The sequence below is a fragment of the Helobdella robusta genome (genome assembly GCF_000326865.2).
Source record: "Helobdella robusta unplaced genomic scaffold HELROscaffold_8, whole genome shotgun sequence".
Lineage (NCBI taxonomy): Eukaryota > Metazoa > Annelida > Clitellata > Rhynchobdellida > Glossiphoniidae > Helobdella > Helobdella robusta.
This window is the reverse complement of record NW_008705459.1, coordinates 2,543,079-2,555,996: the sequence shown is the minus strand read 5'-3', so window position 1 is coordinate 2,555,996 and position 12,918 is coordinate 2,543,079. Positions and strand designations below refer to the sequence as shown.

The following is a 12,918-nucleotide window of genomic DNA, read 5'->3' as shown; positions in this document are numbered from 1 at the left end:
ATACATACATACATACATACATACATACATACATACATACATACATACATACATACATACATACATACATACATACATACATACATACATACATACATACATACATACATACATACATACATACATACATACATACATACATACATACATACATACATACATACATACATACATACATACATACATACATACATACATACATACATACATACATACATACATACATACATACATACATACATACATACATACATACATACATACATACATACATACATACATACATACATACATACATACATACATACATACATACATACATACATACATACATACATACATACATACATACATACATACATACATACATACATACATACATACATACATACATACATACATACATACATACATACATACATACATATATATCCGGCATCATGGTGAGTAAACAGAATTTAACGATTAACGAAGTTTTGTGCTATTTATTTAATAATTACGAGTTTTTGAACAACGATATATTTATTAACAATGCGTCCGACTTCTATAGCTCGGAAGAAATCTCGGCTGCCCTCAAACAGATCAAACACGACATCAATCTCCTAAAGATTGATGTTAATTTCGATACACCACGTGGTCCTAAAAAGAAAGAAAAAAGAGACAAACTACGCGAGACCTTTCGCTACTTAGGGCTAGACCGCGAAAAAAAATTATCAACAGAGCTTCCTACATACGTTAGCTCTAACTTACGAGTACCTAATAACGACTCTATTCTTAAATTTAACTTCAATGAAATCAAAAACGACATATGCAATATGCTGCACAATCAGCAACTCTATCTATGCAGCATGCTGAACGCAGCCCCTCGAGTTCATAAAAGTGAACTTAATACCAACAACACCAACGTAAACAATGTTAAAAGCTACTCGGTAGCAGCAGGACAAAAACACGCCTCGTACAGCTCGGATGCATCATCTCCCAAGATCGTTCATCCAGCTTCGTCCATAATCAGCACACCACCATCTGATGAAACCTCGAAGCAGGGAACCCAATCGCTGGTGGATCTCAACGTTGTAGCTGCTCCTGCTCATTCTTCACTTTCAACTCCTAACAATAACATCAATAAAAACAACTCTAATTCCAGTAGCCACGAAGGCTCTTGGAGCACTGTTACTTCAAAAAAAGAGAGAAAACACACTCCAATTACTGTAGGTTCCAAACAACCTGGGTCCTTCAAATTATCTGCAGCTCCTTTGCCTCCCAAAAAAATTGTTTTTGGGGTAGGTAAATTGAAAAGCTGCGTCAAAGAAGAGATCCTTGAACATCTGGAAACTATTGGACTGACCGCTGCAGAATGCGTACCAGTCTTTAAATTCTCTCCCACTCGTCCTCAACCTTCAACCAGTGATCCATCAACAAAATTCCGCATAACTATTTTTAAACATCAGGAGATGATTTTTACCAATCCTGAAAATTGGCCTATCGGCGTGGAAATTCACCCTTGGTTGTTTCATGCTCGACCACAGCATTTGATAAAACCCACTACAACTTCACTACCAAATCATTATCCTGTCGACCTACCAAATGTTAATACACCATCGCTGGTCAACTCACATCAGCATGTAGAAAACACAGTTGAGGTAGCTTCCATTTTAACTTCTTCGAAAGAATCCACTCAGCCAGTCGAGTCAGTCACGATGGGCCCTTCTCAGCTGGTCGAACCACATAAACAACAACAAGCCTCATCGATGATGAGTCCTCCCTCCGATGTCAATTCTGCGACATCAATAAATCCCGACAATGGCTGTTAACAATACTTATTTCACAATCAATTCTATTCAACAACATCCTCAACCATCAAACAACGACGAAGATGATCAACACTTTAACGCATACAATACACACATCGACCCCACAAAGAACCTCCTAGATTCATTCACCAGACAGTCATCCTACTACACCACAAGAGATCTACTCAACATTCTAGAAGCCAAGTACATCAACAATCATGATCGCCCTCTACCTCTACTTCACATAAACAGCAGAAGTCTTTTAAATAAAACTTCTGACATTTTAATTTTAAATAAATTTTTATCTTATTTTTTTCCCATTATTATTATTTCAGAGACATGGCTGAATGACGAAACCGCTAAACTAGTTCGTATGAATGATTACAATTTTGTTTTTAAAAATAGGTCTGACAGAATAGGTGGTGGAGTCGGAATCTTCATCAGATCAGGCATTGAATTTTCTATGATAAACAATTTGCTTCTGAACGACACCATTATTGACCTTCTTGGTGTCAATTTACAATTAAACAACACACACGTAAATATTTTAGCAGTATATAGACCCCACAACACTGACCCTAATATCTTAATCCAAAAGCTCGAACTTATTTTACCCACATTCAAGCCACACATAAAGAGCTATTTAATTGGCGACTTTAACCTTGACCTCAATAAACTCAACAGTGACAACGTCGTTGCTGACTTCTCTAACCTACTATCATCATACAACTTCTTATCTCTTATAACCTCCTCTACTCGCATCTCAACTTCTTCTTGCTCACTCATCGACAATATCTTTACTAACAACCTAACTTCTCACTTATCTGGAATAATTCTGTCTGACATATCTGACCATTTCCCTATATTCGCCATCGCTTCCAAATCAGAAATCTCAAACCATGCCCCTATTAAGCACTTCAGAAACCTAACTGAAGAATCTATAAACAACATCAACAATTTCTTATCGAACTACAACTGGAATTCTTTGACTTCTCTAAAAAATGTCAACGACTGCTGCTCTGTTTTGAATACTATCTTAACTCGCTCTCTAGACACTTTTGCCCCCCTCCGTCCTGTCAAAAACAAAAAAAATGCTGGATCAATGACAACATTCTAAGTCTTGCAAAAAAAAAAAAAAAAAACTATACATCATAAGCCTTAAATATCCAACCACCCGCAACATTGCCACCTACAAAAGCTTCAGAAACATGTTCACATCTATTAAACGAAAAACTGAACGAGACTACTTCTCTAACAAACTTGAAGACGCACATAACAATGTTGGACAAAAATGGAACGCTATCAAAAAAATTCTAAACTAGCAACCTCCTAACTCATCAATCACCAAACTAACTATAAACAACCAAGCAATTGAAAATAAACAAGAAATTTGTGACCTTCTCAACACCCACTTTGCAAACATCGCTAGTCAACTACTCGCAAACCAACCTCCCAGTACTATCTACTATCAAACCAATACTAGTACTATCAAACCAATACTATCTGCAATAACCAATACGGATTCAGACCCAACCAATCAACTGAGCTTGCTATTCTTGACTTCACTCAGCATATACTAAATGAAATGAATAACAAAAATCTTTCTATTGGCATTTTCATGGACTTATCCAAAGCCTTCGATGTCATCGATCACAAAATACTCCTATCCAAACTACATCATTACGGAGTAAGAGGCACAGCTCACAACTGGATGAGAAGCTATCTTTCATCACGGACACAATATGTTTCTATGGACAACATCAATTCAAAGCACGCTTTTATTCATCACAGGGTGCCACAAGGATCCATACTAGGACCCCTTCTATTTTCTATCTACATAAATGACCAATAATTGGCATTTTCATGGACTTATCCAAAGCCTTCGATGTCATCGATCACAAAATACTCCTATCCAAACTACATCATTACGGAGTAAGAGGCACAGCTCACAACTGGATGAGAAGCTATCTTTCATCACGGACACAATATGTTTCTATGGACAACATCAATTCAAAGCACGCTCTTATTCATCACAGGGTGCCACAAGGATCCATACTAGGACCCCTTCTATTTTCTATCTACATAAATGACCTCTGCAATGTTTCGCCCTCAACCAAATGCGTACTGTTCGCAGACGACACCAACCTTCTTTTTACTTTCAACAACCTACCAGATTGCTCTGAACATATCAATCTTGAACTCCGAAAATACTCTAACTGGTTATCCAATAACAAACTAATCATAAATTATTCGAAATGTGCATACATTATTTTTGGCCCAAAAATACTCCCCAACCAAGCTCCTAACCTAAACCTATTAGTTAATGGTGTTCCTATAAGCCGCACCCTATAAGTCTACCAAATTTCTTGGAATCACCATCACAGAAAATCTTTCATGGAATTCTCACCTACAAACTACCTCAGACAAAATCAACAAACTCACAGGCATCTTCTACAAAATCAAATATAAACTCTCTCTTTCTGCTCTTCGAACGCTTTATTACACATTCATCTACCATTATCTAACCTACTGCATTACACTATGGGGAAATAGTCCAAAAAGCCACCTGAATAACGTAATACTTTCCCAAAAAAGATCAATACGTTTAATTTTTAACCTCAAACCCAATTCTCATACTAAACCCTTCTTCCTAGCAAAAAAATTTTACCACTTAACTTCATCTGTCTTTACTACTCTGCTTTATTCGTTTTTAAATTTATCAACAATCTTCTCCCACCTCAGTTTATCAACTTCTACACATTAAGTAACTCCGTTCAATCTACAACCACTAGACACACCCCTCTCTTCTATATCTACAAAACTCGCCTCAAATTAATCCAGACAAGCATAAAAATAACAGGTCCTAAAATTTGGACAGAACTTGTACCTCCCCATCTAAGAGCCATCATAAACCTACAACATTTCAAGTCAAAATTCCGTGCTTTTTTATTGACACTGAATCTCGACTCCACCACCTAATATCATATTAAGAATACGTTAGAACAAATGATGCGGATGAATGGTCTTTATGAATGGTTAAACATTTATGTGTTTATATATGTACAGAGCGAACATTTACATAGTTATATGTCTATATATGTATGACACGAACATTTACTTATTTATCTTCAATTATCTTTCTGCTTCAGTTATTTTCCTTATTTTATTTCATTAACTATTCATGTATCTACCTGCGGTGGCCACCACAAGACAAACAGTCTTATTCGGTCTCCGCATATTCAACTTCATAACTTTTATTCACTTATTTGATATGTTGTTGATTATGAATAAAACTTTGAAAATGAAATGAAAATGAAATACATACAAAACAAACAATAAACGATATGTGTGTGTGTGTGTGTTGTGTGTGTGTGAAAATATGTTCCGCGTTATTGATGAAAATCACATGCAATGATTTTCATCAATAATTGCATTTCTGACAGTTTTAATCCAATATATATATATATATATATATATATATATATATATATATATATATATATACTATATATGTATATACATGTAGTATATATGTACACACACATATTGAATGTATGTGTGTATTTATCTGTATGTAGGGTATATATGCCAGCATAAGCCCATGTTTAGATTGTAATCAAGTTATTTTATAGCTGAAGCATACATGGCTTGATGACATTTGTTTCTGTCGTTAACTTTCCGGCAGATAAAATGACAACAACAACAACAGCGGCAATAACAACAGCATTAGTAACAACAATGACATTAAAAACAACATTAATAAGAAACAAAAGAAAACATCTATGCAGAAAATTTACATTTAGAATATTAGAGCTTGGCGATAATAAAAAAAAAAAATAAAAATAAGTTCTGGCGAATTGTGAATGACATTTTTGCATCGTCTTCATCACGTGCATCACAAACATAACGGCCATCACCATCATTACAAAACTCTCACTCCTATCAACGATGATTCCCAATGTGAATGAAATAACATGCATTTTGAACTAGCAACACGATCTTCACACACACACACACTTAATCATCAAAACAAACAAATGACGACTAACTTTTTATATCTGTTCAGCTTCAGTGTATACTTGGTGTCGTTGGAACCCTTGGTAACTGGCACGCTCTCTAGGTTGGCCATAAGCATGGCCACTGCGGTCCTCAACTCCTCCACGTACAACGTGTCCATCTCTTTCACCACGAATCGTGGCAGGGCCCTACGTCTCTGATGGGCGCGTGAATAAAACGCTTTTGAAGTGTGGTGTGGTTGATCTCGGTCGGTTGTTTGGTTGGTTGGTTTTCATATATGTGTGTGTGTGTGTGTGTTAAAGGTTAATGGTTAAAGGTTTCTCTCTCTCTTTTGCGTTTGCTTCAGAGGTTTCAACGACAAACACACACAGCGTACATGAATACGCGTGCAAACCACGCATCATACACATTGCATATGATAGGCGGGGATCTCTTTCTATTCAAACCCAGTCATTGCAATAGCAAGACCAGTGTGTGTGTGTGTGTGTGTGTGTATGTGTGTGTGTGTGTGTGTGTGTGTGTGCGCGCGTGTGTGTACATCATTTAAATTTTTAGCCTCTGCTTGACGAAAATACTTTAATGACAAAACTCTATATACACCACAAATTCTGTCACCACTGCTATTATTATTATTATTATTATTATTATTATTATTATTATTATTATTATTATTATCATTCACGATAGGATATAAACAACAAAAATAATTGAAAAATAAATAAATAATAATAATAATATACAGAAAAAAAAAATCAAATAATAAAAAAATTCTAACAGGCAGGCAGAAAAGTAATTAGAAACCAAAACAGCCATAAATCAAAATCAAGAAAAAAGAAAAGAGAAATGATAAAGAGCGACAGAGAGAGAGAGAGAGAGAGAGAGAAAAGAAGAGAGAGAGAAAGAGAGAAAGAGAGAGAGAAAAATAGGGAGAGAAGAGAGAAAAAGAGAGAAAATGATAAAATGAGAGAAGAAATAGAGTACTAGATAGAGTGCAGTACAGTGAAGAGTGGCAGACAGATGAGTAATTAATGTGATGGGGTGTGATGTGGTGAACCTAAATCACATCATATTTTTGATGCAATGATGCATATTGCTGTTGTAGTTGGTTGGCTAGCTGGCTGACTGGTTGGTTGGTTTGATGGGGTTGATTATTTGGCTGATTAATTGGCTGGTTGGCTGATTGGTTGGTTGGATGGGATTGATTGTTAGGCTGATTGGTAAGTTGGTTGATTGGCTGGTAAGATGGGGTTGATTGTCAGGCTGATTGGTTGGTTGGTTGGTTGGCTGGTTACACTAACAGAAGCACTGCCTGGTTCAAAGAGCCATTACCCTTCCATATTATTCCAAGCCGGAATTATATTTGTAAACGAGTGAAATAGTTAATTAACTGGATTTATGAAAACATAAATTAAAAAAGAAAACTAATATTTGTTTTTAACTTTTAATCATAAAGAATCAGTAATTCTAACAAAGTTTTGTCGAAAAAAAATAAATTTCATTATAGAACGCAGTTGCAATGAAAAATGTATAAATGAAATACGATTACAGTGCATTAAGGAGAGTAATGAATGTTCATAAAAACACATTAGAACAATCAAAACAAAACAAAGTCTGCTCGATAAAAGTGCATGCAACTATGAAAGACAATCAATAATGTAATAATGATAAATACCAAGCAGGACATAACTAACTAACGACATCAACAATAATAATAAGAAGTGCAACATAAACAACATGTCATTTATTCATTTGTCCATTCATTCAGTCATTTGTCCATTCATTCATTCATTTGTCCATTCATTAATTCATTTGTCCATTCATTCATTCATTTGTCCATTCATTTATTCATTCATCCATCCATTCATTTATTCGTTCGTTCGTTCATTCATTCATATATCCATTCATTCATTCATTCATTCATTCATTCATTCATTCATTCATTCATTCATTCATTCATTCATTCATTCATTCATTCATTCATTCATTCATTCATTCATTCATTCATTCATTCATTCGTTCATTCATTCATTCATTTGTCCATTCATTAATTCATCCATTCATCCATTCATTCATCCATCCATCCATCCATTCATTCATTCATATATCCATTCATTCATTCATTCATTCATTCATTCATTCATTCATTCATTCATTCATTCATTCATATATCCATTCATTCATTCATTCATTCATTTATTCATTCATTCATCCATTCATTCATTCATTCATATATCCATTCATTCATTCATTCATTCATTCGTTCATTCATTCAATCATTCATTCATTCATTCATTCATCCATCCATCCATTCATTCATTCATTCATTCGTATATTATCTAGACCAAACATAATCATATATTATTGTCACTAGCAAAAAAATGAAATTAACAAGAACGCAAAATGCCAAACGCAAAGAAACTTCACGCAATGATTATCATTCCATTTAATTGAACTGAAAAAAATGATGTTTAAAAATCAAATAAATAATTTCCCTATGAATGAATGAATGAATGAATGAACGAGTGAATGAATGAATGAGCAAATGAATGAATGAATGTTTCAGCAAAAAAATTCAAACGCGAGAAATCCTTCAAGTTATCAAAATGTAATAAAAACTTGAAGAAAAAAACCGGACCAAAGAAGATAATGCCTATCATTGAAGGATAAAAATGCTACTGCTATCTAAACATGCCATTAAGATGTATGAGTGAATGAATGAATGAATGAATGAATATATGCAAATTTGCATATATCAGCTACGCCGACTAACCTACTCAATGTATGTATGTATATATATGTAAGTATATGTATGTATGTATGTATATGTATGTATGTATATGTATGTATGTAACTGTATGTATATGTATGTATGTATATGATGCATGTATGTATATATATATATATATATATATATATATATATATGTATGTGTATGTATGTATATGTATGTATGTATGTACATGTTTGTGTCCAAAAGAGCCATGGTATGATCCCAGAAAAAGAGAGCAACTAATAGCGGTGAAAAATGCGTGCCAACCACGCAAACGCAAGAGAATCACGCACGCACATTGCAATCATCATTGCTAGTCCAGAACTAAAGTAGTAATAATACAACACTGCATGCATCTATATATCTATATATCTAATCATCGTTACTAATGATAATGATGATGATGACAGGAATGACGATGAAGTTGATAACAGAAATGGTGATAATGATGATAGCAGAAAGAGTGTGTCATAGCCCTATAAAACGTTTAGCTCTGATGATGACGCGTTTTCATCAGTCATTTTTTTTCATTAAAAAAAAATCAGAATTGTTAATACCGACATATCATCGCAGAGCGCTTGTTGTTGTGTTATTAAATTCTGTAGCAAATGGGTGCTCATTTTACTATCCTCTGACCACCATCATAATCATCAAAGAATAATCCCAAAAATTTCAATAATCATCATTCTAATCACCGCCCCCTAATCCACCATCACCATAATCATCATTATCACCATTACCACTCTAACCCACCATCATCAATATCCTCATTATCACCACCGTCCTAACTAACTCACCATCACCATAATCATAATCACGTGATCAAGTAACTCACCTTTACGAGCTCCTCTGCAGCGTGCAGTCTGCCATCTAGCTCTCGCCTCACTTGGGCGGCTTGTTCGTCCACGTTGTCCAGCTGTGACGGTTGAAATTATTTTCCACTTTTATCATTCATCAAAAAATTGTCAATGGCGGTAGATTTAGTATAGCGAAATCCTTGAAAAACAACATTAAAGTAGAAGTATGCTACAATATTATTTGATGTTATTCATGCCATTACGTGCTGTTCAGATTTTAGGAATTGATGTCTATGAGGCAGTTTCATATCAACTGCAGAATGCTGCGTTGTTCAGCTGTAAACATACGCACGATAGCCTGCAACGTGACGCCGATAACGTAACGACAAAATTACGAAGATAGAAACATTTCAACAGCAAACAACACACAAATAAAAATAAATCCAGAAACAAAATGAAGAAAACAATCCAGAAACAACAAAAACAAGCTAAACATTGTCACCAATATAATAACAGCAGCAACAACACTGGAACAACAACAATTAAAACAACAATTACGGAACACAAAACAACAAAAACAAACACTACATCATGATGTTGGCCACTACAGCCAAGACATTATCACATAAACGCACGCACGCACACAACACACACTCACGCATACACACACACGCACGCATACAAACAAACAGAAACAAACAAACAACAGAAGTTGCATTCAAATATTATTAAATTCAGACAACCAATGTTAACTTCAGCAACAGAACATACACTATGCACACAGTTCATTCTGTATATGTTGGCTAGGGCCACACACACACACGTATAACAGTGCAGTACACAGGGACACAGAGCAGAGGCATACACTTAAATTTTTACACACACACACACACACACACACACACACACACACACACACACACACACACACGCATACATGTATGCAACAATCCAAAAACAAAAGAGATAGAAAGAAAATACGAGGAAGAGAGAAAAAGAGAAAGAGGGAGCAAAAAGAATAAAGAGATAGAAAGAACGTGAAAAAAGGAGTCTCATCATTATGGAAAGTTATATCACCACGACAAGCAGCTACAACAAAGCAAGCTTAAACATCCAGGTGACAACAGTGATTAAAAATCATTATATCTGCTGTCATCACAATGATGGTGATAACAACTGCCAGAAAAAAATAATAAAAATGATTACACACATGATTATAATGATTCTGATGAAAATTATGATAATACTAACAATAATAATAATTGTAATTATTATTATTATATAAATTACGATGATGACGTAATTATGGTGATGATGATCGTGATAGAATGGCGACCACCCAGTACCTAAGGTAGAGGGGTCTGCAGATGTGTGCCAGTTTGCATTATTCATCATCAACTGGTCATTTCGTTTTTCATATTTCATCAACATTTATCTCTCTCTCTCTCTCTCTCTCTCTCTCTCTCTCTCTCTCTCTCTCTCTCTCTCTCTCTCTTGTGTTTTTTACGTTTTTTCCACAAAAAATACACAAAATAGACTATTCAATATTGTTGTTTGTCTAGTTAAATCTAGAATATTTTTTCGAGTTAAAAATTAATGTTACGCCTATGGTGGCTTTGAAATGCTATTTATATTCAAAGAAACTTTAAAATAAAAACACAGTAAAATTAAATAAATAAAAATAAAGATATAACAATAAAAACAAAAACAACAACAACAATGATATAACAACAACAACAACAGCAACAACAATGATATAACAACACTAATAACAAGATCAAAAATGACAACGGCGACGATGATGATGTTTATAGATTCAAACATCGTCATGACATTATTACTAATAATCAATAAACAGAATGCAAAAATAAAACAAACTAAAATCAACAACAAAAATAATTATAACAACAAAAACAACAACTATAATAATAATAACAATATTAAGAAAAACAAAAACATTTAAAAAATCATGAACAGAATGGCAACAAAAAATATAACGAAAAGCAATTTTAAAAATTTTACGTGTTGCCTAACAACCATGATGATGATGATGATGATGAAGAGGACGACGACGATGACTGATAATGACTGTGATAATGATACTAGTGAAGATGATGATGATGGCGATGATAGTGACAATTAACCAAAATAAATTGCTCAAAAATTCTATGGCAAATAACTAAAAATAAATTATAGAAGAAAAAGAAGAAATATAATATAAAAATACATATCATTTATGGATATATTAATATATTTTATTCAGTTAATATTATATATAAATAAAATATTAATATAAATATGAAACAAAAGATATGAAAGGAAAAATGAATTGTGTACACGCATGCATAAAAAATATTTATCCTGCTCTGCAAACATACATCCCAATTCTGAAAAAAGATTCAAGAAATGAATACAACAACTACAATAAAAAAAATTAACCAACAATCGAACAAACAAAAAGATAAACAACCAAACGAACAATTAAATAAACAAACAGATAAATAAACAATACACACATAAGTAAAATGAAATGAAGTAAAAGTTAATAAAATTCCATAAAGATGAAAATATTGCAGACAGACGACAGATATAAAGATGAGCAAGGCAGACACTAATAAATATTTTATAGCTATTTTTATGATTTGGAATTTAAAATATTCATACATTGCTGGGCACCAGTCAAAAACAGTCTGACATTAACAGAAAAATACACACATACGCACAAACAAAGACACACACACACACACACGAACATACAAACAAACAAAAACGCAAATCAAACATAGACATAAACAAACAGGCACACAAAACAAACATACACATAAACAAACAGCATGGAAACAAGCAAACATACAAAAGAACAAACAAACAAGCCAACGCAAAAGCAAACATTGGGATGTTAATAATTCCAAAGCAAATTGACTGCACTAAAATCATGAGTATGTTGCATATGTACACTAAATTTGATGAATTGTTGTAGTCATTGATTGCTTCAGGGTTTTTTTTCCAATATTTTAAAACAAATTTCTATTCTCATTACGATAATTAAACATATTTCTATTTATAATAAAATTGAAAAAACACTTGACAAACTCTAAAGTTTGATACTTTGTGTAGGATTTTATATAATGATGTGATTTTGAACTAGTGTTTGCATTTGGAAACTCTCATAGACATAAAAAAATATGAGACAACAAAAACATCAGTGTGTGTGTGTGTGTGTGTGTGTGTGTGTGTGTAGGTGTGTGTGTACGTGTGTGGGTGTCCGTGTGAATGTGTGTGTGACAATATTTGATGAAGCATGAAGAAAAATTTTAATACCAAAGTTGCTGAAACTGCTGCTGATGTATATGTATGTATGTTGTACAACAACCATTACGAATTTTACTACCACAGTTACTACTACTACTACTACGACTACGACGACGACGACACTACTACTACGACGACGACACTACTACTACTACTACTACTACTACGACGACGACACTACTACTACTAATACTAGTGTAGCGTGTGTAGTTGTTATATTTGTTTGTTGTAA

At 33.9% G+C, this 12,918-nt stretch overlaps 1 protein-coding gene across 1 annotated transcript in view; it reads right to left on the bottom strand.

Annotated features, from left to right (window-relative positions):
* The window catches only part of HELRODRAFT_70306 (hypothetical protein), a gene marked incomplete at both ends in the record, with an annotated part of 37,735 nt that overhangs the window by 22,989 nt on the left and 1,828 nt on the right, over positions 1 to 12,918 (bottom strand). Inside the window, 2 exons of the mRNA XM_009031864.1 lie at positions 5,836 to 6,003; positions 9,413 to 9,493. Coding sequence (XP_009030112.1) covers positions 5,836 to 6,003; positions 9,413 to 9,493 — 249 coding nt within the window. The remainder of the gene's footprint in view (positions 1 to 5,835; positions 6,004 to 9,412; positions 9,494 to 12,918) is intronic.